The sequence below is a fragment of the Hirundo rustica genome, chromosome 18 (genome assembly GCF_015227805.2).
Source record: "Hirundo rustica isolate bHirRus1 chromosome 18, bHirRus1.pri.v3, whole genome shotgun sequence".
Lineage (NCBI taxonomy): Eukaryota > Metazoa > Chordata > Aves > Passeriformes > Hirundinidae > Hirundo > Hirundo rustica.
This window is the reverse complement of record NC_053467.1, coordinates 10700514-10725554: the sequence shown is the minus strand read 5'-3', so window position 1 is coordinate 10725554 and position 25041 is coordinate 10700514. Positions and strand designations below refer to the sequence as shown.

The 25041-nt window shown below is 58.4% G+C and overlaps 1 protein-coding gene across 4 annotated transcripts in view; it reads left to right on the top strand.

The window, feature by feature from the left end:
* The window catches only part of LOC120761150 (uncharacterized), a 51802-nt gene extending 26991 nt beyond the window's left edge, over nucleotides 1–24811 (top strand). For 3 of the 4 annotated variants that reach the window (XR_005703562.2, XM_040082081.2, XM_040082079.2), the window contains 2 exons: nucleotides 16540–16677; nucleotides 22126–24811. Coding sequence is in view for 1 of the 4 variants with exons in the window: in XM_040082081.2 (XP_039938015.1) it covers nucleotides 16540–16590 (51 nt within the window). In the remaining 3 variants the exon portion in view is untranslated. Of the gene's footprint in view, nucleotides 1–16539; nucleotides 16678–20404; nucleotides 20660–22125 lie in introns of those variants that run through there. The other variant, XM_040082080.2, reaches the window with a different exon arrangement.
* The last annotated feature ends 230 nt before the right edge of the window (nucleotides 24812–25041 follow it).

The following is a 25041-nucleotide window of genomic DNA, read 5'->3' as shown; positions in this document are numbered from 1 at the left end:
TCTCTCAGGACTGGTGATGGCTTGGGCAGGCTGAGCTGGAGCAGGGACTGGGCAGAGCTGGAGAATAAAGCAGAGATTTATTCAAAGGCCTCCAGGATCCACCTTGGGCAGGACAAGAGCCTGGCCAGGGCTGCACCCAAGGGGGCCCCAAAACGGTCCCCAAATGGACAAAGGGTGACAAGGTCTCCCACTTGGATCAGTTCTGGTGCATTTGCACATTTTGGGGTTGAATTGTCCAATGGCAGCTCCGGGCTGTGAGGTCCCATCCTTCTTGTTCCTCCCTCCAGCCACCCTTGTTGGTGCTTTTGGGGCTGGGAGTTGTCCTTGGTGTGCAGCAGGAGCAGGATTTGTTTTGTGTGGCTGCTGTGTGCAGAGAGCTGAGTGACCCCGGGTGTGAGCTCAGAGCCTGGAACACGGCAGAGATCAAACTCCGGGGCATCACTGGGACAGCTCCTCCTTTCCTCTCCCCACCAACAGGCAGCACCTTTGGGTGCCCTCGGAGCACGGGTGGCACAGGGGACACCCCGCCCTGCCGAGGCTCCGGAGCCTGGCTCAGAGAGGGGAAGTGACGCGAGATCCACCTTGACCCAAAGTGCTCTCCTCGCCAAGAGCTTAAAGAAGGGGAAAAAAAACCCCAAACCCACCCCACCAGCAGCAGCACCTTTCCTAATCGCCACATCGAGAGGCAGGAATTCTAAATCCAGAGCTAATCTCCGGCGAGGATTAGCGGAGCATGCGGCGTCTTGTCAGATGTGGCGGCAGCGGCGGGGGCCGTAATTCTTCCAGACAAGAGGGAGGTTCCTGCTGGAGCCCGGCCCAGTGACCCACTGAAGGCCGGGCTGCTGCAAATTCCCCAAAAAAAGTTGTTAAAAATAGCAGGGCAGAGCCTTGTTCCTGGCGGGATGGAGAATCCCGCTGGTTTCCACCTGTGGCTGGGACGGGAGGTGTCAGAACATCCCAGAATATCCGGGGTTGGGAGGGACTCACGGGGTGCGTCTGACTCTTGGCGCTCTGCGGGACCTCCCAAAGGATTCCCAGCTTTTCCCAAAGCCTTTGGAGCAGAGCCCGAGGCTCCCTGGATCCCAGGATTCCCAACGGCTCCATCCCAGTGCCGACCAGCGGCCTCCAGCTCCGTGTGGGAATCCTTCATCTCCAGAGAGAATTCCTCATCCCGGATGCTGCTCTCGGGGCTGGAATCTTCTCTCCCGGAGAAGGAGGCGGCTGCAGCATCCCGGGATCCGCGGGAGGAGCTCCCTGCATCCAGCGCCCCTGGCTTCGGGAGGTGTTGCTTTTGGCAGCTCTGAGGAGCCCGCCTCGGCTTTGGCAGGGCCCGGGCACACGGAGTTAATTAGTGGCTGTTAATTGCGCTGGGAGGTTGGGAGTTGGACACCTCCAGAATTCCAGAGTTGCTGTTTCGAAGCGCGGCAGCTCCGGTGAAACTCCTGCTCCAGCACTGGAAAAGGGCCACGTTTTATCCAGGGGAAAACAAAAAAAAAAGAGCAGCATTTGGGAGGTTTGGTTCCCTTTCTTTCCTCCCTTCCTGAATTCCTTTGGAGTTTGGCTCCATCTGCTCCATCTCTGCTTCCCCACCGGCGATATGCAAACCTCGGGATGCAAATCCTGGATAAAGCTCCTGGGGATGTTGTGGAGTCCTGGCATCCCAGGAACTCCAGCCCTCAGGGCTGGTGCTGGGAGGCTCCCACAGGGAGAGGATGTTTTCCATCACTCCGCGCCTCTCCAGCGTCGAATTCCAGCTGGGACAGGCAGAGCTTTCCTGTTATCGCACACTCCTGGAGGGGTTTGGCTTGGAAAGGACCTGAAATCCCATCCTGGCCCTGGATCCTCTGCCCCAGGCTGCTCCAACCTGGCCTGGGACGCTTCCAGGGATCCAGGGGCAGCCAGAGCTTCTCCGGGAATTCCATCCCAGGTCCTCCCCACCCTCCCGGGGAAGGACATTTTCCTGTTATCGCCCCCATCCCTGCCCTCCGGCAGTGGGAAGCGTTCCCTGTGTCCTGCTGGGACGGGGATTGCGCTGCTCCCAGGGCTCCGGCTGCTCCATGGCTCTGCTTTCCCTGGATTTTCGCAGCTCCCTTCGGGCTCTGGAAGGGCTCTGAGCTCTCCCCGGAGCTCTCCCGTCTCCAGGTGAACATTCCCGGTCTCCAGAGCTGCTCCATCATCCCTTGGAGCATCCCCGTGGCCCTGGGACTTTTCTAAACATTTAATTATAATTATAATTATAATTATTTACTGCTCCTGTCAGCTGGTCCCTGAGCTGACAAGGCTGGGAGAGGCTGGAATGGCTCAGCTGAGCCCTGGGGACACTGGGGGACACTGGAGGGGACACTGAGGAACCACTGTGGGGACACTGGGGGGTGACACTAGGGGACACTGAGGGACACTGTGGGACACTGAGGGACACTGGGATGGCACTGGAGGGGCATTGTAAAGTGACAATGAGAAGGGGAACAATTAAGGGACACTGAGTGACACTGTGGGACACTGAGGGACACTGAGGGGACAGTGAGGGACACTGTGGGACACTGAGGGACACTGAGGGGACACGGAGGGACACAGAGGGGACAGTGAGGGACACTGTGGGACACTGAGGGACACTGTGGGGACACTGAGGGACACAGAGAGGACAGTGAGGGACACTGTGGGACACTGAGGGACACTGTGGGACACTGAGAAGACACTGGGGGGACACTGTGGGACACAAAGGGGACACTGAGGGGACACTGAGGGACACTGGAGGACACTGGGGGGACATTGAGAGGACACTGGGGGACACTGAGGGACACTGTGGAACACTGAGAGGACACTGGGGGACACTGAGGGACACTGTGGAACACTGAGAGGACACTGGGGGACACTGAGGGACACTGTGGGGACACTGTGGGACACTGAGAGGACACTCTCAGTGGAGGGACACAGAGGGGACACTGTAGGGACACTGTGGAACACTGAGGGACACTGGGAGGATAATGAGAGGATGCTGGGAGAACACTGAGGGGACACTGAGGGGACACTGAGGTGACACTGTGGGGACCCTTTTGCTCCTCCCCAGCCCAGCCCAGCCCGAGGGAGGCTGGGCGCCGTTCCTGCTCCTGCCCGAGGTTCAATCCTCGCCGGAGGTTCAATCCTGGCCCCGTGCTCACCCCCTCGGCTGCCGGAGGCACGAGGAGCTGTCAGCGCCCCGGGTGCGGATTTATTCGGGCACTAAAAAGGGCCCGGGGCGGGCGGATGCAGGCGCTGGGCAGCTCCCTGGAAAACGTGCCTGAGGCACAGACCCGGCCCCTGCACCCTTTAATAAGGGCGTTTAATTAAAGCCGTATAACTTTTTCTTTTAAATTATTTTTATTGTTATTGTTATTATTATTAAAACGGCGGGAGAGGAGGGGAGGGATAATAATAATAACAATAAAAATAATAATAAAAGGAGTGGGGCCCGCCGAGCTGCGAGCAAAGGTTGGGATACAAAGTGGGGGTTTTGGAGTTTGGGTTTAATGGAAAAGTCATCAACAAGGCGTCGCTGTGTTGCTCCTCATTTCCCAGCCTTGCTTGGGGTTGGGAATTTGAAGGGGTTTCTGGATTTCCAGGCTGCCTTTCCCCCCCTCCTCTCCCCATCCACTTCCCCGCTGTTGAAATTTTGCGGAATTATGAATTTTTCCAAACCCGGTTGCCAAAGGCTGTTGCTCTTGGATGGAGCCGCCCTCGCTCTCTCGGCTCCTTTAACCTTTTCCCCCTTTTCCTTGGATGCGGGGGGGATCCTGGAGCCCCCACGCTGGTCGTGAGCACCTCGAACACCGCTCCCTGTGCGGGAGGAGGGGGAAGAGGAGGAGCTTTGGGAAGGGGCTGTGGGGTGGGAGAGGTTCTGGGATCCTTTATCCCTGTGCTGCTCCCTGCTGGGGATGATTCCCTGTGGGATGCCCCCAGGGGCGGCCACCTTGAGGCACCGCTCATCCCTCGAGCAAGCGTTTCAGCCGGGTTTAATCCTCCCTGTAAGACAGGGCAGGGGCTGGTTCATCCCTGGAAGTGTCCCAGGATGGGCTGGACGGGGCTTGGAGCACCCTGGGACGGTGATGGGATGGGATGGGATGGGATGGGATGGGATCCATCGGATGGGATGGGCTGGGATGGGATGGGATGGGATGGGATGGGATGGGATGTGATCCATCGGATGGGATGGGCTGGGATGGGATCGGATAGGATGGGATGGATGGGATGGGATGGGATGGGATGGGATGGGATGGGATGGGATGGGATGGGGTGGGATGGGATGGGATGGGATGGGATGGGATCCATGGGATGGGATGGGATGGGATGGGATGGGATGGGATGGGATGGGATGGGATGGGATGGGATGGGATGGGATCCATGGGATGGGATGGGATGGGATGGGATGGGATGGGATGGGATGGGATGGGATGGGGTGGGATGGGATGGGATGGGATGGGATGGATGGGATGGGATGGGATGGGGTGGAGTGGGATGGGATGGGATGGGATGGGATGGGATGGGATGGGATGGGATGGGATGGGATGGGATGGGGTGGGATGGGGTGGGATGGGGTGGGATGGGATGGGATGGGATGGGGTGGGCTTGTCCTGCTCTCAGGGAAAGGTTTTCCCACCTAGAAAGCACCAGGAGCTGTCACTTCCCAGATTTCTCGTGGAACGCCGGCAGCGCTTGCAGAGCTGTGGCTGCTGAGCACTCAAAGGGGAATTATTGGGGTTTTTCCGGCTCCCCTTCCCAAATCCCTGCTCTGCTGGGAGCTGTGACCATCCCAGTGCCGGGATGAACAAGAAAAGACAAGTATTTAGTATTTATTTAGTATTTATTTAGTATTTATTTAGTATTAATTTGGTATTTAGGAGCATTTGGTGTTCAGCATTTGCCCAGCTGCATCCTCCCTGCCCGCTCCTTGCCAGGGTCGCGGTGCCGCTCCTGCTTTTCCCGATTTTCCTCCTGGAGAGGACAAGATTTCCCTCAGGACCAGGAATGCACCTCACGCACATCCGCGTGTGCTTCCCCTCTCCTGCCTCTCCGGGCGTTTCACGGAACGCTGGCTTCGGCATTCCCAGTTTATTCACTTCCCCGAGGGGGTTTGAGGGGGACAAAACACTGCTGGGGAGGGCTGGTGCCTTTTCCAGGGCTGGGATCTGGGATCTGCGATCCGTGGGATGCGGGGGTGCTGCAGGCACGGACACGCAGCTGGGGCGAGGGAGGCTGCAGCTGTTCCTGGAATTCCCAAGCCGGATCCGAGCAGGATGCGTCGAGGGCGCTTGCCAAGAGCCTGACATCAGGGCAGGATCACTCTCTGCCTTTCCGACGCCTCTGGGAATCTCGGGGCGCTGGGAGAGCAGGGCTGGAATCCTGCGGGATGCGGGGCAGCGTCCAGGGAATCCCATCCAAGGCAAACAGAACAAGATACGAGCACGATATTTGATTTAACTTCACTTTTTTGGGTTTTTTTGGTTAATTTTTGATTTGAGGTATTTTTTAAATTATTATTTTTTAAGCAAGTCTTCTAGCACTTTTATTTTGTTTTTGTTTTTTCCTAAATTTGTTCTGGAACTACTCGAAGATACGGCGCTGAATTGTTTTGTTCGCACTCAGCTCTGCATATTTGAATTTTTATTTTCTTTTGGATTCCCTTAAAATTTTTCTTCTACATTAAGGGCAGGAGGACGAGGACAGTTTTCCTCTTGGTGACTTACCGTAACTAAAAATTCGATGTCTTTGTGCTCTGTTTGGGTTTCTAAACGATGTGCACCACGCTTGCGCCGACGGCAGCGATTCCCACGCTTTTCACCTTGACACAAAACTCAGCTCTTGCGTGCGGGACAAGAGACCTCTGCTCTCAGCTGCAGCCTCCTTAGCGTTGTCAGAGGTAGAGGATTATTGGATTATTTTATTTTTATTATTAAATTTATCCTCGAACAGTTCCTCGCGTGAGAGTTTTGGAGAGACTGGCGGCGTTGGGGTGTTGGAGATAACGTTTCGAAGTTTGGATGGCCTGAAATGTTTCGGCTCTGGCTGTTAAAGCATGGGTCAGGTCTTTGGGAGATGTGGGAAGGTCTGAGCTCTGGAGCCGGTGGAATAACCGTGGTGCCGGATTTTGGTTTGTTTGTTTGCTGAGGATCGTGATGGGCGCATCTTCTCCCAGCCTCTGTGCATTCTCCCAGCCTCTGTACCTTCTCCCAGCCTCTGTGCGTTCTCCAGCCTCTGTACCTTCTCCCAGCCTCTGTACGTTCTCCCAGCCTCTGTACCTTCTCCCAGCCTCTGTGCATTCTCCCAGACTCTGTGCATTCTCCCAGCCTCTGTACCTTCTCCCAGCCTCTGTACCTTCTCCCAGCCTCTGTACCTTCTCCCAGCCTCTGTACGTTCTCCCAGCCTCTGTACCTTCTCCCAGCCTCTGTGCATTCTCCCAGACTCTGTGCATTCTCCCTGCCTCTGTACCTTCTCCCAGCCTCTGTGCATTCTCCCAGCCTCTGTACCTTCTCCCAGCCTCTGTACATTCTCCCAGCCTCTGTACGTTCTCCAGCCTCTGTACCTTCTCCCAGCCTCTGGACATTCTCCCAGCCTCTGTACCTTCTCCCAGCCTCTGGACATTCTCCCAGCCTCTGTGCATTCTCCCAGCCTTTGTACCTTCTCCCGGTCTCTGTACATTCTCCCAGCCTCTGTACCTTCTCCCACTCGGGCGCTTTTGTTTCGTTTCCTGGCTCCTTAGCAGGTGATTTCCTGGGAGGTCTCCTGCTCACCGCCAGCAGCTGAGCACCGTGCCTCCACTAAAGGATTAAAACTTCGATTCAGAACCCGTTTGCTTCACCCTCTCTGACCGCTAAGTGCTGAAATGAACCTCTCTGCAGCTTGGCGTGCAGCTCACCGCTGCGTGCCTGCTTCTCTTGGACGGCAGCAGCAGGTCGTGGGACACAAACCCTGTGAGGAAGGGCTGAGGGAGCTGGGGGTGTTCATCCTGGAGAAAAGGAGACTCAGAGGTGACCTCAGCACTCTCCACAGCTCCCTGAGAGGTGCCTGTGACAGCTGGGGTTGGGCTCTGTCTCCAGGCAGCGCTGACAGAGCGAGAGGAACTTAAGCTGCACCAAGGGAAATATAGGCTGGATATCAGGAAAAAGTTTTTCACGGAAAGAGTGATAAAATACTGAAATGGTCTGCCCAGGGAGGTGGTGGAGTCACCATCGCTGGGTATGTTTAAACAAAGCCTGGATGTGGCACTGGGTGCCATGATCTATTTGGGGTGTTGGGGCTGGGCTGGACTCGATGGTCTTGGAGGTCTCTTCCAACCCAATGATTCCATGAATTCTGTGATCCTGTGATCCTGTGATCCTGTGATTCTGTGATCCTGTGATTCTGTGATTCCATGAATTCTGTGATCCTGTGATCCTGTGATTCCGTGAATTCTGTGATCCTGTGATCCTGTGACCCCAGCTCGGCCCCTGGGCATTCCCAGGGCTCATCCCCAGCCTCTCCAAACCTCCCCTCTCTCCTCCCTGCACAGCCTCCCCAGAGCTTCCCAGGCTGTTTTCCCAGGAAAATCAGCTGTGCTCATGCAAACCAGCCGCCATGTCCCAGAACCCTTCTCCCATCGTCATTCCCGTGCTTCCTAAATCCCTGTGGGCCGGGGCTGCTCTGCATTGAGGGAATGTCGTGTCCATGCCTGCGCCCTTTCCAAGGGTTTTTTCCTTGGATTATCCTCACTGCTGAGGCGTGGGATGGATTTCATCCCTGCAGGGGATGCTCTGGCTCGTCCCTGCTCATGTGGGGCCAGCCAAATCCATTGGAAAGCAAAGTGCAGGAAATGGGAATCCTGTGGATGGGAGGATTTGTTCTGCAGGAACTGGGAATCCTGTGGATTGGGAGGATTTGTTCTGCAGGAATTGGGAATGGGAATCCCGTGTATTGGGAGGATTTGTTCCTGTCCCTGCCAGGAATCCCAACATCTGCACAATTCCTTGGCAGGAAATGGTGAAATCCGTGCGAGTTCCCTGAGGTGAGGAGGGAAAGGATCTGTGCATCCACCCTGGATCTGTGCATCCATCCTGGATCTGTGTCCCTGGAGGCCCTCAGCCCGAGGGACAGGGGACAGTGACACCTCTGGGGGATTCCTGCCCTGTGACCAGAGTTTTCCTGCATTTCCAGGGGTTCCAGGGTGGCACATCCTGTTGGAATCAGCCGCTCAGGGCACAGGAGGGGCTCCAGCAGGGATGAGGGGTGGCTCTGCCAAGGGATGGGCGTTCCCCCATGGCCTGATCCCCGTTTTCCTGCTGCCAGCCAGCTCCAGAGCCCAGAGCTGGGGAATTCCGGGGCAGGAATGGGGCTCTCCCTGCTCCTTCCCAGCAAAGAGGACCTGGGGCTGTCGCCTGCCACCGCTATGGGTGCGAAAAGCAGGGAATGTCACCTGTAATGTCACGGGTAACCGGGCTGGGATGGCACCCAGGGCTCCCTGTGCCGATTTCCCGGGATTCCCGGGATGCCAGGAGCTCAGCCAGGCTCTTCCCTGCAGCTGCAGCCTCCTCCAGACCCCCCATGCTCCAGCCCCGAGGCTTTTGGCCAGAAGGGGCTCCTGGGGGTTCCGAAGCAGATGTTCCGGGCCCGCAGATTGTCCCTTCCGTCCTCCCAAACTTCCTGCGAGGCTCCAAATGGGAAAAGCAGCTCGGGGCTGTTGTTGTCTTGGAATGGAAACTTCCCCGGCTCCCGGAGCAGTTTGGGAGAGGGGGCGTTGTTCCTTGGGGGAGCCGGGATGATGGTGCTGATCCCACCGCTGCTCCTGGCCAGGGGTTTGTGTCAGGGGCAGAATTCCTGCCAGGAACAGAAATACAGGGAGGAACGGAACTGGCTGGACAGAAAGTGCCGAGGGAGCGGCAGGAGCAGGGAATGGCTGCAGCAGCTGATTAATGGATTTATTAATTGGTTAATCATTACTGCTGTCGTGCAGGGGATGAGGTGAAGCTCCAGGAGAGCTCTGCCCGTGGGAGCTGGGGAAGAACAGATCCAAATTCCGACAGCCCTTCCCTTGGGATGAGAGGGCGGGGCAGCGATGGCTCCGCAGCCTTGCTGGATTTAGGGAAACCCTCTGGATTTGCTCACTTCCCCGTGCCTCAGTTTCCCCGTTTGCGTGGCGTGGGCAATGATGCGAAGCTGAAAACGGAGGTGGAGCTTTATCCTCGTGCGACCAAAAATCTGGGAATCCCGTGGCAGTGGAGGAAGGCGCTCGGGAACGAAACGCTGGAGTTAATATTTGGGAGAGCAGCAAACCCGTGGGTGGGAGGGAAGGGTCTGCTGGGGGCTTCTCCAGCCCTGATTAACGGGGACAGAAGAAACCCGAGGGGTTTTGCCATCGCCGGGCTGCTCCCGGGCGCTGTCCCTCACCCTGCCTGGCCGCAGCTCCTGGCTGGGCTGACCCCAGGACATCCCAGCGCATCGGCGGCAGCTCCCGGTCACCGCAACCCCCTCACGTCCCCCGGTCCATCCCTCCTGGAGCCTGAGGAGCAGCTCAGTCCCAGACAGGAGGGGAAAAACCCGCAGGAGGTTTTGGGCCCGTGAGCAGAGGACCCCGCTGTCCCCGAGGCACCCCTGGTGTCCCCCCTTTTCCCGGCCAGCTGCGAGCGAGGGCACAGCGTCCCCTTTGTCCCTGCCCTGGCCTGGAGCGGGGATGTGAGCGGGGAACGGCTCCATCCAGGAAAAAACCCTCTTCCCTCCGGGAACTCGCTGAACCCGTGCCTTGGATGGAGCTCAGGAGCTGCGGCTTGCCCTCCTTCCCTCTCCTGCCTGCCCGGGGGTTTGGGCACGCCGAGCTCCCTCGGAGCGCGTCCCCCGGCTGGGGTTCGGTGGCCGGAGGCGACCGGAGCCTCCCTGTTCCCGGGTGCTTTGAAGGGTTTGAGGCTGCCCACGGGGGCCGTGCCCGGGCTGAGAGGCTCTGGCTGCTCCTTTCGGGACCACCGGCGAGCTCAGGGACGGGGCTGCGGCCGCCTTTGGATATCAAAAGGTATCCCAAAGGCAAATATTGAGGGATGTCTGGGCGGAGGGAGGCGGGCCGGGATTTTGGAGCGCTGGGAGCCCCCGGCTGCAGCCAGGCAGAAACGCTTGATGTATTCCCGCGGGTGGCACGTGAAAGGCGAGGCCAGGTCGGTAATTTGGGGGGCTGGAGCCTCTGGCTGGCTCTGGGAGACCACCAGAGCTCTGTGGGGTGTTTGGACAGAGCAGCTCGGATCCATCCTCCTCCTCCTCCTCCCTTCATCCTCAAACGCCACCCCGCAGAGAGCAGGGAAAAAATAAATCCGCTTCAGACGGCCCCGTCGGGTGGTGCCTGCAGCACTATTTACACATTTATTGCTCCCCAGGGTTTGATGGAAGAACCTTTTCCACGGAAACACCGGAGTGGGGTGGGAATAATGCAGCCACCATCCTCAGAGAGCCACGTTAGAGCTGGGGGGGTGAGCAGATCCCAGGTGATCCCAGATCCCAGGTGACCCAAGCTCCTGGGATTCGGTTCTCAGGCTGTGCTGGAGGTTCCAAGCCTGGTTGGGAGAGTTCTTCCTCCTGGAAGTCCCACGATATCCCAGGATAACACATTTCTCAGGGTGAGAAAAGTTAAACGTCCACACCCGACCCAATTCCCGCCCAGCAGGATTTTGCCTGCGGTTTTTAGGGATGAGAGGTGGATTTTGGGGTTGCTCCAGCGCTAAGCCCTGGCACCCTCTGCTCTCCCATTCCCCGTGGGAAGTGTTCCCAATCTCCCAGTTCCCCCTGGAAGGTGGAGGGGTTTCATGTTGCCAAATATCCCGGAGACCTTTTCCTTCCTCTTCCCACCGGGAGCATCCCGGTGTCCCCTGGATCTCTCTGGAATGCTGGGCTCTGACCCGGTGTGAGGTTTAACCCTTCGGCACAACGGTGACATCCGAGGATGCGCCAACCCCCGCCTTGTGTCAGGGGACTTCCAGCAGCTCCCAAACCTCCTCCTCCGGATTTTTCCCGGGCTCTCTGGAGGATTGGCCAGAAAAATGGTGATTTTTGGAGAGAAACCACCCGGTTCTTCACCGCATCAGCCGCACTTGGTGCTCTGACCTTCATCCTCCGCCGCTCCCCGCATCCACACAGCCCCTGTGGAATCTCCACTGCTCCCATTCCATAAAAACCCACCCGGAGGCTCTCAGGGCCGGGATTCCTTCACTCCCAGCCCCAAACCCGCAGAGCTGGGGTCACCTCCCTGCCACGGGGACCCCGGGAGGGGTGGGCAGGGCTCCTCGGGATCGGGATCAGCTCCAGGGTGTTTGTCTTGGAGATTAAATCTGGAGAGCCTCCGGTCTCCAGTCCATGCCGGGAACGAGGGGCAGGAGGGAGGGAGAGGAGCCCAGCCCCGAGGGAGAACACACCTGTTAACCCTCTGGAAGCTGGAAAAGCCGCACATGGAGGGCAAGGGCAGGGACAGGGAGACAGGAGAGGGGGAAATGGGGCTGGGCAATCCCTTGGGAAAGGCTGGCGCTGCTGGAATTGCAGGACCTGCTCGGGAAGTTTGGGCAGGAACCCTTCCCGTGCTCCCAGCGCACAATGGAGTGTCCCCGTGGGGACCGGGGATGTTCCAGCCGGGAAAATCCATCCTGGAAATGCTGATTGTGGAATCCTGGAGTGGTTTGGGTTGGGAAGGAGCTTAAAGCTCACCAGCCAAGGACAGGGACCCTTTGGCTTTGAGCACTTCCTGGGATCCAGGAGCAGCCACAGCTGGTCTGGGAATTCCATCCCAGGGCCTCCCCACCTTCCCAGGGAAGAAGTTTTTCCTAATAACCAACCTAACCCTGTTCTGCCAGCTTGAATCCGTTCTCAGCCCTGCTGCAGGGTCAGGGTGTGAGATCCCAATCCTGAACTTCCTCTGCCCCAGAGGTTTTCCTGCAGCTCCTTTTGTGCCCGTTCCGAGGGCTGGATCCCCCTCTGCATCCCAGCCCTGGCTCTCCTGCCTGCCCAGCGTGGTCTGTGCCTCCCCCAGAGGTGTGAGGGACACGGGGACATCCCCACCTGCCTGTCCTGCACCCCCAGGTGGCTCAGACCATCCTCATCCTCCTCCTCCACCACAAGAACTCTGCTCGTTCACCAACAAGCTTCTCTTGGCGTCCTCATTTCCTTCCCTGACGCTTTCCTGAGCTGCAGCTTCCGATTCAAGATAAAACATCGACGGATCCGCCTTGGCTTTTCTGCTTCATGACGTAAAATACTCTGATTCCTCACACGTTCTAAGAGAAAAACCTGAATTCTGCCCTTGTGGGAGTTCTGGCCGAGCCAGGTGTTTTCAGCTCCACCAAGGTCCTCACAGAACACTTAAAGCAATCTGCCAGGCGGCGTGACGGAGAGCGTCCTGAAAAAGCAGAAGGGTTTTAATAAGAGATGAAAACGACACCAAACCAAAGGACAAACGAGCCTCGTGCTGGGCTTTGCCTTTAAATCCCCTCGGAGCGCCGAGCCCGGGGCGGGCAGGGCGGAGGGAGGGCGGGAGGGAGAGCATCTCCCGGTGCTCCAGCGTTCCCAAACACTTCACCCGGCGCACGCAGCGCTCTCCGCCTTCCCGCGGGCTTTGCAGGGATGTTTATCCAAAAGGGATGGTGCCTCCGAGCCCCTGGCACTTCCCAGGCCAGGCCGGGCTGTGTTTGTCCTGGGCTGGGAGCTGGGGCTCAGCCAGGGCCGGGGCTCCTCCAGGCAGAGAGGATTTCAAAAAGCGCCGATTGCGAGAGGCCGAACCCGCGGCAAAGGCGGCTCCCGGCAGCGGTGCCCGGGCTGAACTGGTGGAACTGGGCCAGAGGGAGCTGGGGGAGCTCCCCCTCCTCTGCCAGGGCAGGTGTGATGTCCCCACCTTCAGCGGGATGGTTTGAGTGGAATGCTTCGGGCTGGAATGGCCGGAGCTGCTCCGTGCCCAAATTTCCGCCCTGATTTTTTTTGCTGTGTTTAACCTCCAGTGGGGTCAGGATCCCAGATGATCCCAGTTTGGGACTGGGGACAATCTGTGGGAGGCCACAAAGCTGGGAAATCACAGGGGCTGTTCCCCACACGGAAAAAATTCTTCCAGACTCTTCCAGACTCTTCCAGAATCCTCCCCTCCACATCCCAGTGCTGGGGCTGGCACTGCTGGCTCGCACTGGGGGAACTGGGCTGCCCATGGATCTCCATCCCGAGTTCTCACCCATCCTCTCTGTCCATCCCAGAGGTCTCCAGCTCCTCTGGGCACCCCCCTGGATGCAGAGCCTCCTTCTCCTCCGGCTCCTGAGTCCAGCCTGGGAGGGAAAACCCAGCCTGGGCTGGGTTAGGGTTAGGTTAGGGTTTAATCTCTTGTTTAATCCCAAAGGAACAACTGAATTTAGGGAGCTGGGATCTCTCCCTGCAGGCTCCAGGGCCTGGATCCTGCCCAAGGGAGAGGAGGAGGAGGAGGGAGGAAGGCTGGGCACTGCTGGGCTCCTTTTCCCATGCTCCAGCACCGGCCAGGTCCCGCCTCAGCTGCCCTAAGGGATGGAGCTGTTCAGCCCTTGGGATTCACCTCCCAAATCCCAAATCCCAAATCCCATTGAGGTTTTATGGCTTCAACCCTAAACCAGCACAGCCAGGAGGAAGCAGGGAGCAGGGTAGCTTGGAAAAAAATCATGTTTTGTGCCCGCAGTCCTTTTGTTATCCCGTGGAAATATCTCCCGTGGGATCTCGCTTTGCCGTAGAGTGGATTTTGTTGTGGGGACGGTGGGGGCAGAGGGCTGGAAGGTGTCGGGAAGGGGGATGAGCAGCGCTGGGGATGGAGGGTGCAGCAGGATCCGGCAGGGATGCAGCTGCACCCAGCTCCTCTCCTCCTCAAATCCAAGAGATGCTGTCGGGAATGGACTCTCTGGACACAGCAGGAACCCCCAAATCCCTGCCCTGCAGGAAACCCCCCGGCTCCGGCAGGGAGAGCCCATTAAAAGGGAACGGGCCCATCAATAAATCAAGGCAGCTGAAAAATGAGACCTGGGGGCTGGGAGAGGAGTTTTGAGTTTTTTTCCAGGTTGGTTTTTTTTTTTTTCTTTCCCCCCCTCAGTTAAAGCAAACAAAATTCCCGGTGCAGGCGGGTGCTGAGCTCGGGGTGCCGGGGAAATGAGCTCCGTAAATTACGGCTGGGATTTGTGGAAGTGTTGAAAAGGGATCAGCAGCTCCCCAGCTTGGCAGGGGAGAGAGCTGGGAGAGCCCAGTTCTTCAGGAAGGTGGGATTTTCTCCCAAAAATCCATCTCCAGCTGGATCTTGCATTGACGGCAATGAGGGGAAGGAGACACTTGTGAAGGTTGTGCTGATGGGATTCGGGATTATCCCAAAGATCTGCGCTTCGCCATTGGGATTGGGTGGCAAATCCTTGCCTTTATCCCTGTCCTGAGCAAACCCTGGGGCATTTGAGGGCTCTTAAACGGGACCCGAAACTCACTGGGATGTTGGGATCAAACCTCGGGGTGCTGCTGGAGGGGTGGCAGCACTGCCCTGCTTGGGGACGGGGCTCCGCGGTGGCCTCGGCAGCGCCGGGGTTGTGGCTGGGCTGCAGGAACTCATTTTCCAACAGGAATCATCCCGGGATTGCGTGGGGAAATGGGGATTGTGTGGGGAAATGGGGATTGTGTGGGGAAATGGGGATTGTGTGGGGAAATGGGGATTGCGTGGGGAAATGGGGATTGTGTGGGGAAATGGGGATTGCGTGGGGAAATGGGGATTGCGTGGGGAAATGGGGATTGTGTAGGGAGATGGGGATTGCGTGGGGAAATGGGGATTGTGTGGGGAAATGGGGATTGTGTGGGGAAATGGGGATTGTGTAGGAAAATCGGGATTGCGTGGGGAGATTGGGATTGCGTGGGGAAATGGGGATTGTGTGGGAAAATCTGCTGCCTTTCAGTTCTCTCCTCCTTGTAGTGCCCCAGGGCAAGCTGGAGATGCTGGGATGATGGGATGGATGGGAGCTGGGATGATGGGATGGATGGGAGCAGGGATGATGGGATGGATGGGAGCAGGGATGATGGGATGGATGGGAGCAGGGATGATGGGATGGATGGGAGCAGGGATGATGGGATGGATGGAAGCAGGGATGATGGGATCTGTGGGAGCAGGGATGGTGAGATGGATGAGAGCAGGTGTCAATGGCTCTGCTGCAGCCCGTGCCTCAAACTGAGCAGCGGAATCCCTGGAAAAACCGGGAAAACCTTGGAAACAACACAAAACCCCGTGGTTCAGCCCATGGCTGAGCGCTCCCTCTGGCCATGGGCTCCTCCACGGCTCCTCTGCCCCATCAAACCCCAAGGTCTGAGCCCTTTTCCAGGCGCTCTTCCCAAGTTTTTCCCCCCGGGATGGCACCGCTCGGGAGGAACAAGGAGCTTTTCACTCGGGGGTTTGTTTTCCTGACCTACATTTTGATTTTCCTGCCTCCAGTTCAGGTTTCAACCCGCTGGCGTTTCTCAGCCAGCGACAACTTCAAAAAAATTCCCGATAAATCCTAGGGCAGGCCGGGCTTGGGAGAACATTCCTCCGCGCCCTCCGCCGGGGTGGCTGCGCGGTTTCCTCTCCCGCTGGGAAGGGCCCTGTGGGATTTTGGGTGTCACCAAACCCTGGCTGTGACCCTTCCCTGTCCCGGGGATTCGTTTTGATTCCCGGAATTCCGCCTTGTCCGGGTGTTGGCACGTTCCGCGGGGGACGGCACGCGGCGTCCCCGCCGAGTTCCGCCTCCGGAGGGATCAGCCCGGTGGGTGTGGAATAAAACCTCCTTTTTTTTTCCCCCCTCAAATCCGTGAAAATTATTTTTGGAGAACTTGCCGTAACCCACTTTGGACAAACCTGAGTGGGAACAAAGCCCTGCTTCTTGAGTTTTGGGTTGAGGTCAGGAGGGAGCGAGGAGAGCTGGGAACGGGGATCCGGGTGGGATGAAGGCTCTTCCCAAGTCCTTTCCAATGAGGATGGGTTTGGGTTGTGTTTTTGAGGATCATTCGATTCTTTCGGCCGCATGTCCTTGGGTTGGACACCGCAAGACTTGGTTGTTTTATCCATGTTTTATCCATTTTTATCTGTGTTTTATCCATATTTTATCCATATTTTATCTGTGTTTTATCCATGTTTAAATCCATGTTTTATCTGTGTTTTATCCATATTTTATCAGGATTCTGTCCCTTTTTTAGCTGTGTTTTCTCCATGTTTTATCAGGGTTTTCTCCATGTTTTCTCCATATTTTATCTGTGTTTTATCCATGTTTAAATCCATGTTTTATCTGTGTTTTATCCATATTTTATCAGGATTTTGTCCATTTTTTAGCTGTGTTTCCTCCGTATTTTCTCCATGTTTTATCTCTGTTTTGTCTGTGTTTTATCCATATTTTATCCATGTTTTATCCATTTTTTACCCATCTTTTACCCATGTTTTATCCATATTTTAGCCCTGTTTTATCCATGTGTTATCCATGCTCTATCCATGCTTCATCCCAGTTTTCTGTTCCACTAGACGGGAAGCAATTTAAAAGGAATCCTGTTCAAATTCCCCACATTTAGGCCTCGCCAGCGATCCTGTGCCTCAGACCCTGCCCTGCTCGGAGCTCCTGAAGCGTTTGTGGTGCCGCTCTCCAGTTTCAGGCACCCCAAAAGGACAAAGAGCCCCAAATCCGCTCCCCTCGGAACACCAAATTCCAGGTGAGTCCTGAATTTTCCCGCCTTTCTCCAGCCCCTAATCCCCACCCCTCTTCGCTGCAGCTGGGTGGGAATTTTGCCTCTCGATCCAGCCGAGATCCAGGTGGGAATTAAGCAGGAATTAATTTCCCGCCGTTGGGTTCTATCATTATCTTTTTAAGGGGAAGGGAGTGTTCCCGGCTTTCCTGCCATGTCACACCTGGCTGTGCTCCGTGCTTTGGGAATTCTTCGGGAATTCTTTGGGATTGGGATGGAGATGCCCTGGGGGCTCCCCGAGGGCTGCGTTTTTTTGCATCCCCCAATCCCGAGCCTCCAAAATTCCTCCTTTAAGGAGCGAACCCTGGAGCATCCCGGGGTTCACGGGGAGTGACAGCGCTTGGAAAAGGAGATTCCTGCCCTGGACCAACAATTTCCATTTCGCTGGGGGAGCGATGCTGGCGTTGGTGTGCCTCGACGTGACCCGCTGGGATCGTGGACGGGGAGATTTCTCCCTTCCCTCAGGGATATCAGATCCTTTGGGATGAGAAGATGAGGACTGTGGTGGTCGGAAGCTCCGTAGGGAGGCAGGATCCCGTCAGGCTGGGGCAGCCTCTCCCTCTGCTCCGCTCGGCCTTGGCTCGTTCCACCGGGATTTCATCCCCTCATTTTCCGTGGAAAGAAGGAAGGGAGTGAGGGGAGAAGGAGGGGGGAGAACAGAATTAATCAGCTTAGGGTCAGCACAGGAAAAAACACTGCTTAAATTGGTAATCCCCGGGCTGGAAATCAGCTGAGAGCTGCGAAATCAAAGCGCAGCCGGATGGGTTTTCCTGCCTCCCTCCCTCCCTCCCTGCCGCCTCCAAGGACAGGGCAGCACCCCACCGTGGCTTTTGCACCCTTGTTTGGTGCCGCTCCCCGATCCAAAGCTTCCCAGAGAACACCTGGGCCCAGATGTGCGGGTTTGGGACATCCCCGGGCCGCGGGGAGCCGAGGGAGGAAACCTGGGAAACGGGAATTGGGATCCTGCGGGATGCACAGCCAAACCCATCCCCTCCCTGAGGACGCACACGGAGCGTTCGCAGTGTTCTGCCCACCCCGTGAGCAGATTCTTCTGCCCTGGGATGGGAGACAGGTGTGGGAATGACGGGGATCCCTCCTGGAATCGCTTTTCTGCTGGGGATCCCATCCCTGCTCACCTCGGTGGGGGCAGGAGGGACCTCAGAGCATCCCTGCTCCACCTCCCCTGCGGCAGGTGGAGATCTCCCCGTTGGTGAGGAGTGGGCAGAGCAGCTCCTTGGGAAGATCCGGGGATCTCATGGATCACCGGGAGCTCCTGCGAGGGGAGCTGCTCAGCCCCTGCCTGCCCCCAGCCAGGGGCTCCCAGCAGAAATGCTGGGAAACCAGCAGGGCTCCTGCTCAGGGAATGTCACCGCGCGGCTCCGGCCCGTCCCTCAGCCTGGCAGGGCTTTGTCACCGCGGGGACGCTTTAAAAAACCACCCAGAAGTGTCAGAAAGTGCCAGAAATCCCGGGGCAGCGTGGGCCTGACGTCACCCCGCGCTCATCGCCCGGCTGCAAAAATGAGGGAGAATGGGATTTTCTTCATTCCTGGCCCTGCCTGTCAGGTGTCACCCCCGGGTGACACAGGCGGCTTTCAAGGAGCAGGGTGGCCTTTTCCTGCGGGGGAGGAGGGGGAATTGCTCGAAAGAGCGGAACGGGTTGGAGTGTGCGAAGCAGAAAGCGCTCAGGGCTGCGGCTGGGCGGGTGAGAGGTGCTATTTTTAGGCCTCCACCTGTGCTCGGGTTTGGGGGGTTTGGTCAGGGCTGGGATGGAGGAGGAAGCTGCCGATGGAGGTGGGAGCGGTGCTCGGGGAGCGCATCCCTCTGGGAATGAGCCATGCCAGGCCTCACCTGCGGCACCCCCGGGGTGCAGCCAGGACACGCCTCAGCCATCCCCTCCACACCTCTGGGTGCTGCTGGGCCGCCCCGGGCTCCTTCCTGCAGCTCAGCTCCCCGAGGTGCCTGTGGTGTCACCCCTTAGGGGAGCTCTCCCCCGCCCGGGGCTGTTTTGGGGTTAAAGAGGAAGAATTTGGGGAGGGTCTCACCCAGTCTGACCCCAGCACTGAGCACCCCCTGCCCCGGGGCTGTCAGTGATTCATGGAGCTGTGGTGATCCCTCTCTCCAGGGAGCTGTGGTGATCCCTCTCTCCAGGGAGCTGTGGTGATCCCTCTTTCCCCATGGAGCTGTGGTGATCCCTCTCTTCCCAGGGAGCTGTGGTGATCCCTCTCTCCACAGGGAGCTGTGGTGATCCCTCTCCCCAGGGAGCTGTGGTGATCCCTCTCTCCAGGGAGCTGTGGTATTCCCTCTCTCCAGGGAGCTGTGGTGATCCCTCTCTCCATGGAGCTGTGGTGATCCCTCTCCCCAGGGAGCTGTGGTGATCCCTCTCTCCCCACGGAGCTGTGGTGATCCCGCTCTCCCCAGGGAGCTGTGGTGATCCCTCTCCCCAGGGAGCTGTGGTGATCCCTCTCCCCAGGGAGCTGTGGTGATCCCTCTCCCCAGGGAGCTGTGGTGATCCCTCTCCCCAGGGAGCTGTGGTGATCCCTCTCTCCAGGGAGCTGTGGTGATCCCTCTCTCCATGGAGCTGTGGTGATCCCTCTCTCCAGGGAGCTGTGGTGATCCCTCTCTCCCCAGGGAGATGTGGTGATCCCTCTCTCCAGGGAGCTGTGGTGATCCCTGTCTCTCCAGGGAGCTGTGGTGATCCCTGTCTCCAGGGAGCTGTGGTGATCCCTGTCTCCAGGGAGCTGTGGTGATCCCTCTCTCTTCATGGAGCTGTGGTGATCCCTCTCCCCAGGGAGCTGTGGTGATCCCTCTCCTCAGGACACAGGGAGAGAGGGACGGACACATGCAGAGGGACGGACACAGACATTCCAGGACTTCCCGTTTTCCAGGTTTCTGGGGCCAGGCTGAGCCTGCCTGGGTGGGTGCAGGGCCGGGGCAGGAGGTGCCGCAGCAGGACCCGTTCCTGCGATCGGGCTGTGGCTCTCCAGCTGCATTTTTGCAAATCCAGCCCTTTGGATGGGAGGAATTCCGGCAATAAAAGTGGAACTGGGGCATGTCTGAGCAGGGCCGGGGTCTGAGGGAGCAGCAGGGAGCTGCTGGAATCCTGTCCCTGCCTCTTGGATCCCTTCCCTGTTCGTGCTCTCGCTGTCTGCGGATGCTCCCACCCTCCACAGCCCGAATTCCCGTTTTATTCCTGCCCTTTGCGCTGCTCCTGGAGAACGCGGGGTTTGGGGAGGGCGGGAGGCAGATCCCCGTCCCAAAATACGCGGATCCTGCTGCAGGCTCAGCACCTCCCCTGCCGGCTCGGGGCCGATCCTCTCCTCTTGCCGGGGTGCTGCTGAGCCCTCGTTCCACCCCTGCTCTCCCGGGATGTTGTGGGGGCTCCTGGAGAGGACAAAACCCCCGGGGCTGGCGTGCAGGGGACGCCGGTGGCTCGCAGCGTGTGGCCTGGCTGTGCCGCTCGTCCTGGGGGCACAGGGAAGCAGGTGATCCCTCCTGGGGAATGCGGGGAAAAATCAGCTGTGCCTGGAATGTGTCTGGCTGCGAGGGTTCAGTGGCGGGGGGGGAAGGAGTGGGGTTTTTAGTGGGGTTTTTAGTGGGGTTTTTAGTGGGGTCTGGGTGGTTCTTCTTTGGGGGAAAGCGAAGGGCTCTGTCCTGCGGGTTAAACTGGGGAACTGAACCGGATTCACTCATTCAGGATGTGCTGATGTCCCCAGGATGGGCAGGGGACATTCCCGGTGACATTCCCGGTGCCTCCATCCCCTCCCCGCTGTGCTGATGTCCCCAGGATGGGTAAGGGACATTCCAGGTGACATTCCCGGTGCCTCCATGCCCACATCGCTGTGCTGATGTCCCCATGATGGGTAAGGGACATTCCCGGTGACATTCCCGGTGCCTCCATCCCCTCCCCGCTGTGCTGATGTCCCCAGCACGCACAGGTGACACTCCCGGAGCGTGTCCCCCTCTCCCTGCCTCACCCTCGCAGCTCCGGCCGCATCCCGCGGGCTGCTCGGGGCTGGGGGCGGCAGGAAGCGCCTTTGATCGGCGGGTGTGTCCCGGCGCTGGGAGCCGAGATAAGGGACAGATAACACATCAGAGTTCCGCGCTATCGCCGCCCCAGCCTCTGATCGCTCCCGGCCGCGGCTCCTTCAATCGCGTCCCGCCCGGGCGCACCCTGAGCGCAGCGGGGCCGCAGCGTCACCCCCGGGCTTCGGTGGAGCTTCGGGGCCCCCTGAGGGGGTGGGAGCTGCCAGCGGCCGGGCCGGACCCGCTGGGTGTTCTCCTGGGGCGCTGGGTGCCGCTGGGATGTCAGCACCATCCCTGCCCGTCCCTGATCCCGCTGTTCTGTGCTCCCCAGAGCCTGGGGATTTATGTTTGGTGCCCTCCAAACCTCAGTGGTGCTCCTGAGGTTCCCCTGGGATGTCAGCACCATCCCTGCCCGTCCCTGATCCCGCTGTTCTGTGCTCCCCAGAGCCGGGGAATTTGGGGTCGGTGCCCTCCAAACCCCAGTGATGCTCCTGAGGTGCCTCTGGGATGTCAGCACCATCCCTGCCTGTCCTTGATCCCGGTGTGCACGGGTTCCCAGAGCTGGGGAATTTGGGGTCAGTACCCTCCAAACCCCAGTGACGCTCATGAGGCGCCATTGAGGTGCCACCACCAGTGTTGGAGCGCCCTGCCTGTCCCAAATTCTTCTGTTCTGTGTTCCCCAGAGCCGGGGATTTGGGGTTGGTGCCCTCCAAACTTCAGTGATGCTCCTGAGGTTCCCCTGGGATGTCAGCACCATCCCTGCCTGTCCCAAATTCTTCTGTTCTGTGCTCCCCAGAGCCGGGGATTTGGGGTTGGTGCCCTCCAAACCTCAGTGGTGCTCCTGAGGTTCCCCTGGGATGTCAGCACCATCCCTGCCTGTCCCTGATCCCACTGTTATGTGTTCCCCAGAGCCTGGGGATTTATTATTTGGTGCCCTCCAAACCCCAGTGGTGCTCCTGAGGTGTCTCTGCTCCTTCTCAGGGGGCACTGGGTGCCTCTGGGATGCCCCCACCGGTGCTGGAGCTCCCTGCCCATCCCAGATCCCGCTCTGCAGGGGTGCCCAGGGCCGGGGATTTTGGGGTCAGCGCCCTGCAGAGCTCTGCCACGCTCGTGGGGTGACAGCAGCAGGGTTTTACCTCCCTGCCTGTCCCAGACTCTGGGGATTTGGGCTCAGTGCCCTGCAGAGCTCCACGGGATGCTCGGGGCAGGCAGGAAGACCTGCAGCTGCTGTGGGAGTGCGCAGGAGAGGCTGGGAAAGGAGGAAAAGGCTCCAGGGCTGCGGCTCCATCTCCTCCTTCCCACAGCCCTGCAAACATTGGATTTGGTGCCGAGGAAGGATCAGCCCCTGCTCCACAGCACGGCCCTTCCACTAACGCTGCTTTTCCTCCACAGGGTCCCTGCTGAAGGCTCGGGTGAGGGACACAGGGGACAGCCAGGAGCAGCTCTGAGGATGGACAATGCAGCTCAGGACACAGGGGACAGCCAGGAGCAGCTCCTGAGGATGGACAATGCAGCTCAGGGACACAGGGGACAGCCAGGAGCAGCTCTGAGGATGGACACTGCAGCTCAGGGACACAGGGGACAGCCAGGAGCAGCTCTGAGGATGGACACTGCAGCTCAGGGACAGCCAGGAGCAGCTCCTGAGGATGGACAATGCAGCTCAGGGACACAGGGGACAGCCAGGAGCAGCTCCTGAGGATGGACACTGCAGCTCAGGGACACAGAACAGCCAGGAGCAGCTCCTGAGGATGGACACTGCACCTCACGGACACAGGGGACAGCCAGGAGCAGCTCCTGAGGATGGACACTGCACCTCACGGACACAGGGGACAGCCAGGAGCAGCTCTGAGGATGGACACTGAAGCTCAGGGAACAGCCAGGAGCAGCTCCAAGGACAAATCCTGCATCTGCAGCTCAGGGACAGGCAGGAGCAGCTCCGAGGATGGATACTGCTGCCCAGGGACACAGGGGACAGCCAGGAGCAGCTCCCAAGGATGGACACTGCAGCTCACGGACACAGGGGACAGCCAGGAGCAGCTCCGAGGATGGACACTGCAGCTCAGGGACACAGGGGACAGCCAGGAGCAGCTCCTGAGGATGGACACTGCAGCCCAGGGACACAGGGGACAGCCAGGAGCAGCTCTGAGGATGGACACTGCAGCTCAGGACACAGGGGACAGCCAGGAGCAGCTCCTGAGGATGGACAATGCAGCTCAGGGACACAGGGAACAGCCAGGAGCAGCTCCTGAGGATGGACACTGCACCTCAGGACACAGGGGACAACCAGGAGCAGCTCCTGAGGATGGACAATGCAGCTCAGGGACAGGCAGGAGCAGCTCCTGAGGATGGACACTGCAGCTCAGGACACAGGGAACAGCCAGGAGCAGTTCCCCAGGATGGACACTGCAGCCCAGGACACAGGGAACAGCCAGGAGCAGCTCTGAGGATGGACACTGCACATCAGGGACACAGGGGACAGCCAGGAGCAGCTCTGAGGATGGACACTGCACCTCAGGACACAGGGGACAGCCAGGAGCAGCTCCTGAGGATGGACACTGCAGCTCAGGGACACAGGGGACAACCAGGAGCAGCTCTGAGGATGGACACTGCAGCCCAGGGACACAGGGAACAGCCAGGAGCAGCTCTGAGGATGGACACTGCAGCTCAGGGACACAGGAGACAGCCAGGAGCAGCTCCTGAGGATGGACACTGCACCTCAGGACACAGGGGACAGCCAGGAGCAGCTCCTGAGGATGGACACTGAAGCTCAGGGAACAGCCAGGAGCAGCTCCAAGGACAAATCCTGCATCTGGAGCTCAGGAACAGCCAGGAGCAACTCCGAGGATGGACACTGCAGCTCAGGGACAGGCAGGAGCAGCTCCGAGGATGGACACTGCACCTCAGGGACAGCCAGGAGCAGCTCCGAGGATGGATACTGCTGCCCAGGGACACAGGGGACAGCCAGGAGCAGCTCCGAGGATGGACACTGCAGCCCAGGGACACGGGGGACAGCCAGGAGCAGCTCCAAGGACAAATCCTGCATCTGGAGCTCAGGGACAGCCGCTCGCCCCCGGCAGTGATGGAACATCAGGGTGGGAGAGGTTCTTCCCCCAGCTCCAAACCAAAGCCAGCTCCTCGGCCGCTCCTCCCTGGAACTCCAGATCCCTCCCCGGGAGCGGCATTCCTGCCGGAGCTGAGCTCCTCCCACATGCACTGACAGGGCTCCATCGGCGATTTTCGGCTGGGCTCTGGGAATTGTCCCGTTGGATCCTGGCCATGGATGGATGGATGGATGGATGGATGGATGCTGAAGAGCTCTTGGGCCAAACAGGAGCTCAGGGATTTTCTCTGGCAAGGACCAAGCGCTTGCCCGGTTTCCAGTGGATTTTTTGTCGTTATTTTTATTTTCACCCCTCTGCACTTTTTGCTGTTTTGCTGTGTTTTGGGGGTTTGGGTGTTTCCTGAGGATGCCGGAGCTGCAGTGAATCCCGTGGTGGGAACTGGAGCCTCTGGAGGAGCAGGAGCTGGGCTGATGCTGGGGTTTCAAACTGCCTGGCAGGGGCTGGGCGGCCTCGGGAGGCTCCTTCTGCCACACCTGGAACATCCCAGCGGATCCCAGCCCAGGTGGGACCGGGGAGGAGGAGCAGGAACGGGGGAAAGCCGAACCACAGCCAGGGGAACGTCACCAGGAGGGGAATGTCACCCTGAGAGACAATTAAATAAATTGTATTTAATAAACCCCACTGGCTCCGGGAGTGCTGGATGTTGTTTTCCATTTCCTACGTTTCCAGGGGATTTTGGGGATGCCTTGGATTGTCCTGAGAAACTCCTGCCCTAACAAAGCCCTGGGGTTTAAGGCCTTCATTTTGCAGGAAAGTTCTCCCGTCCTTCCCCTCTTCCCCTCCCAGCCTTTCACCACCGCTGCCGTCCCTCCTGCTCCAAAAGCCACTGAAATGCAAATGATTTCCCCTGAAATCCCCTTGTTAATTGTCCCTGGATTCTGTTCCCTCCTGCCCTGCAAGCACCGGAAGGTGCCGTGTGGAAATAAAACATGAAAGGGATATTCACGTCGTGGAAATATCTGTGTATGAGAATTATTTTTGGGGGGGATTTAGAACTTTATTTAACAGAGGAAAAAAAAGGGGTCCTGCCATCTAAAAAGCGCAGTGAGCCTCGTGAGCACGGGTTCAAGTGAAGTGTTTGGGAGAAGCCAGGGTGGCCGGAAGCTTCTCCCAGGATCGTTTAGGTTGGAAAAGTTTAGTTGGAAAAGTTGAGTCCAGCCTGTGATTGATCCCCACCTCATCCATC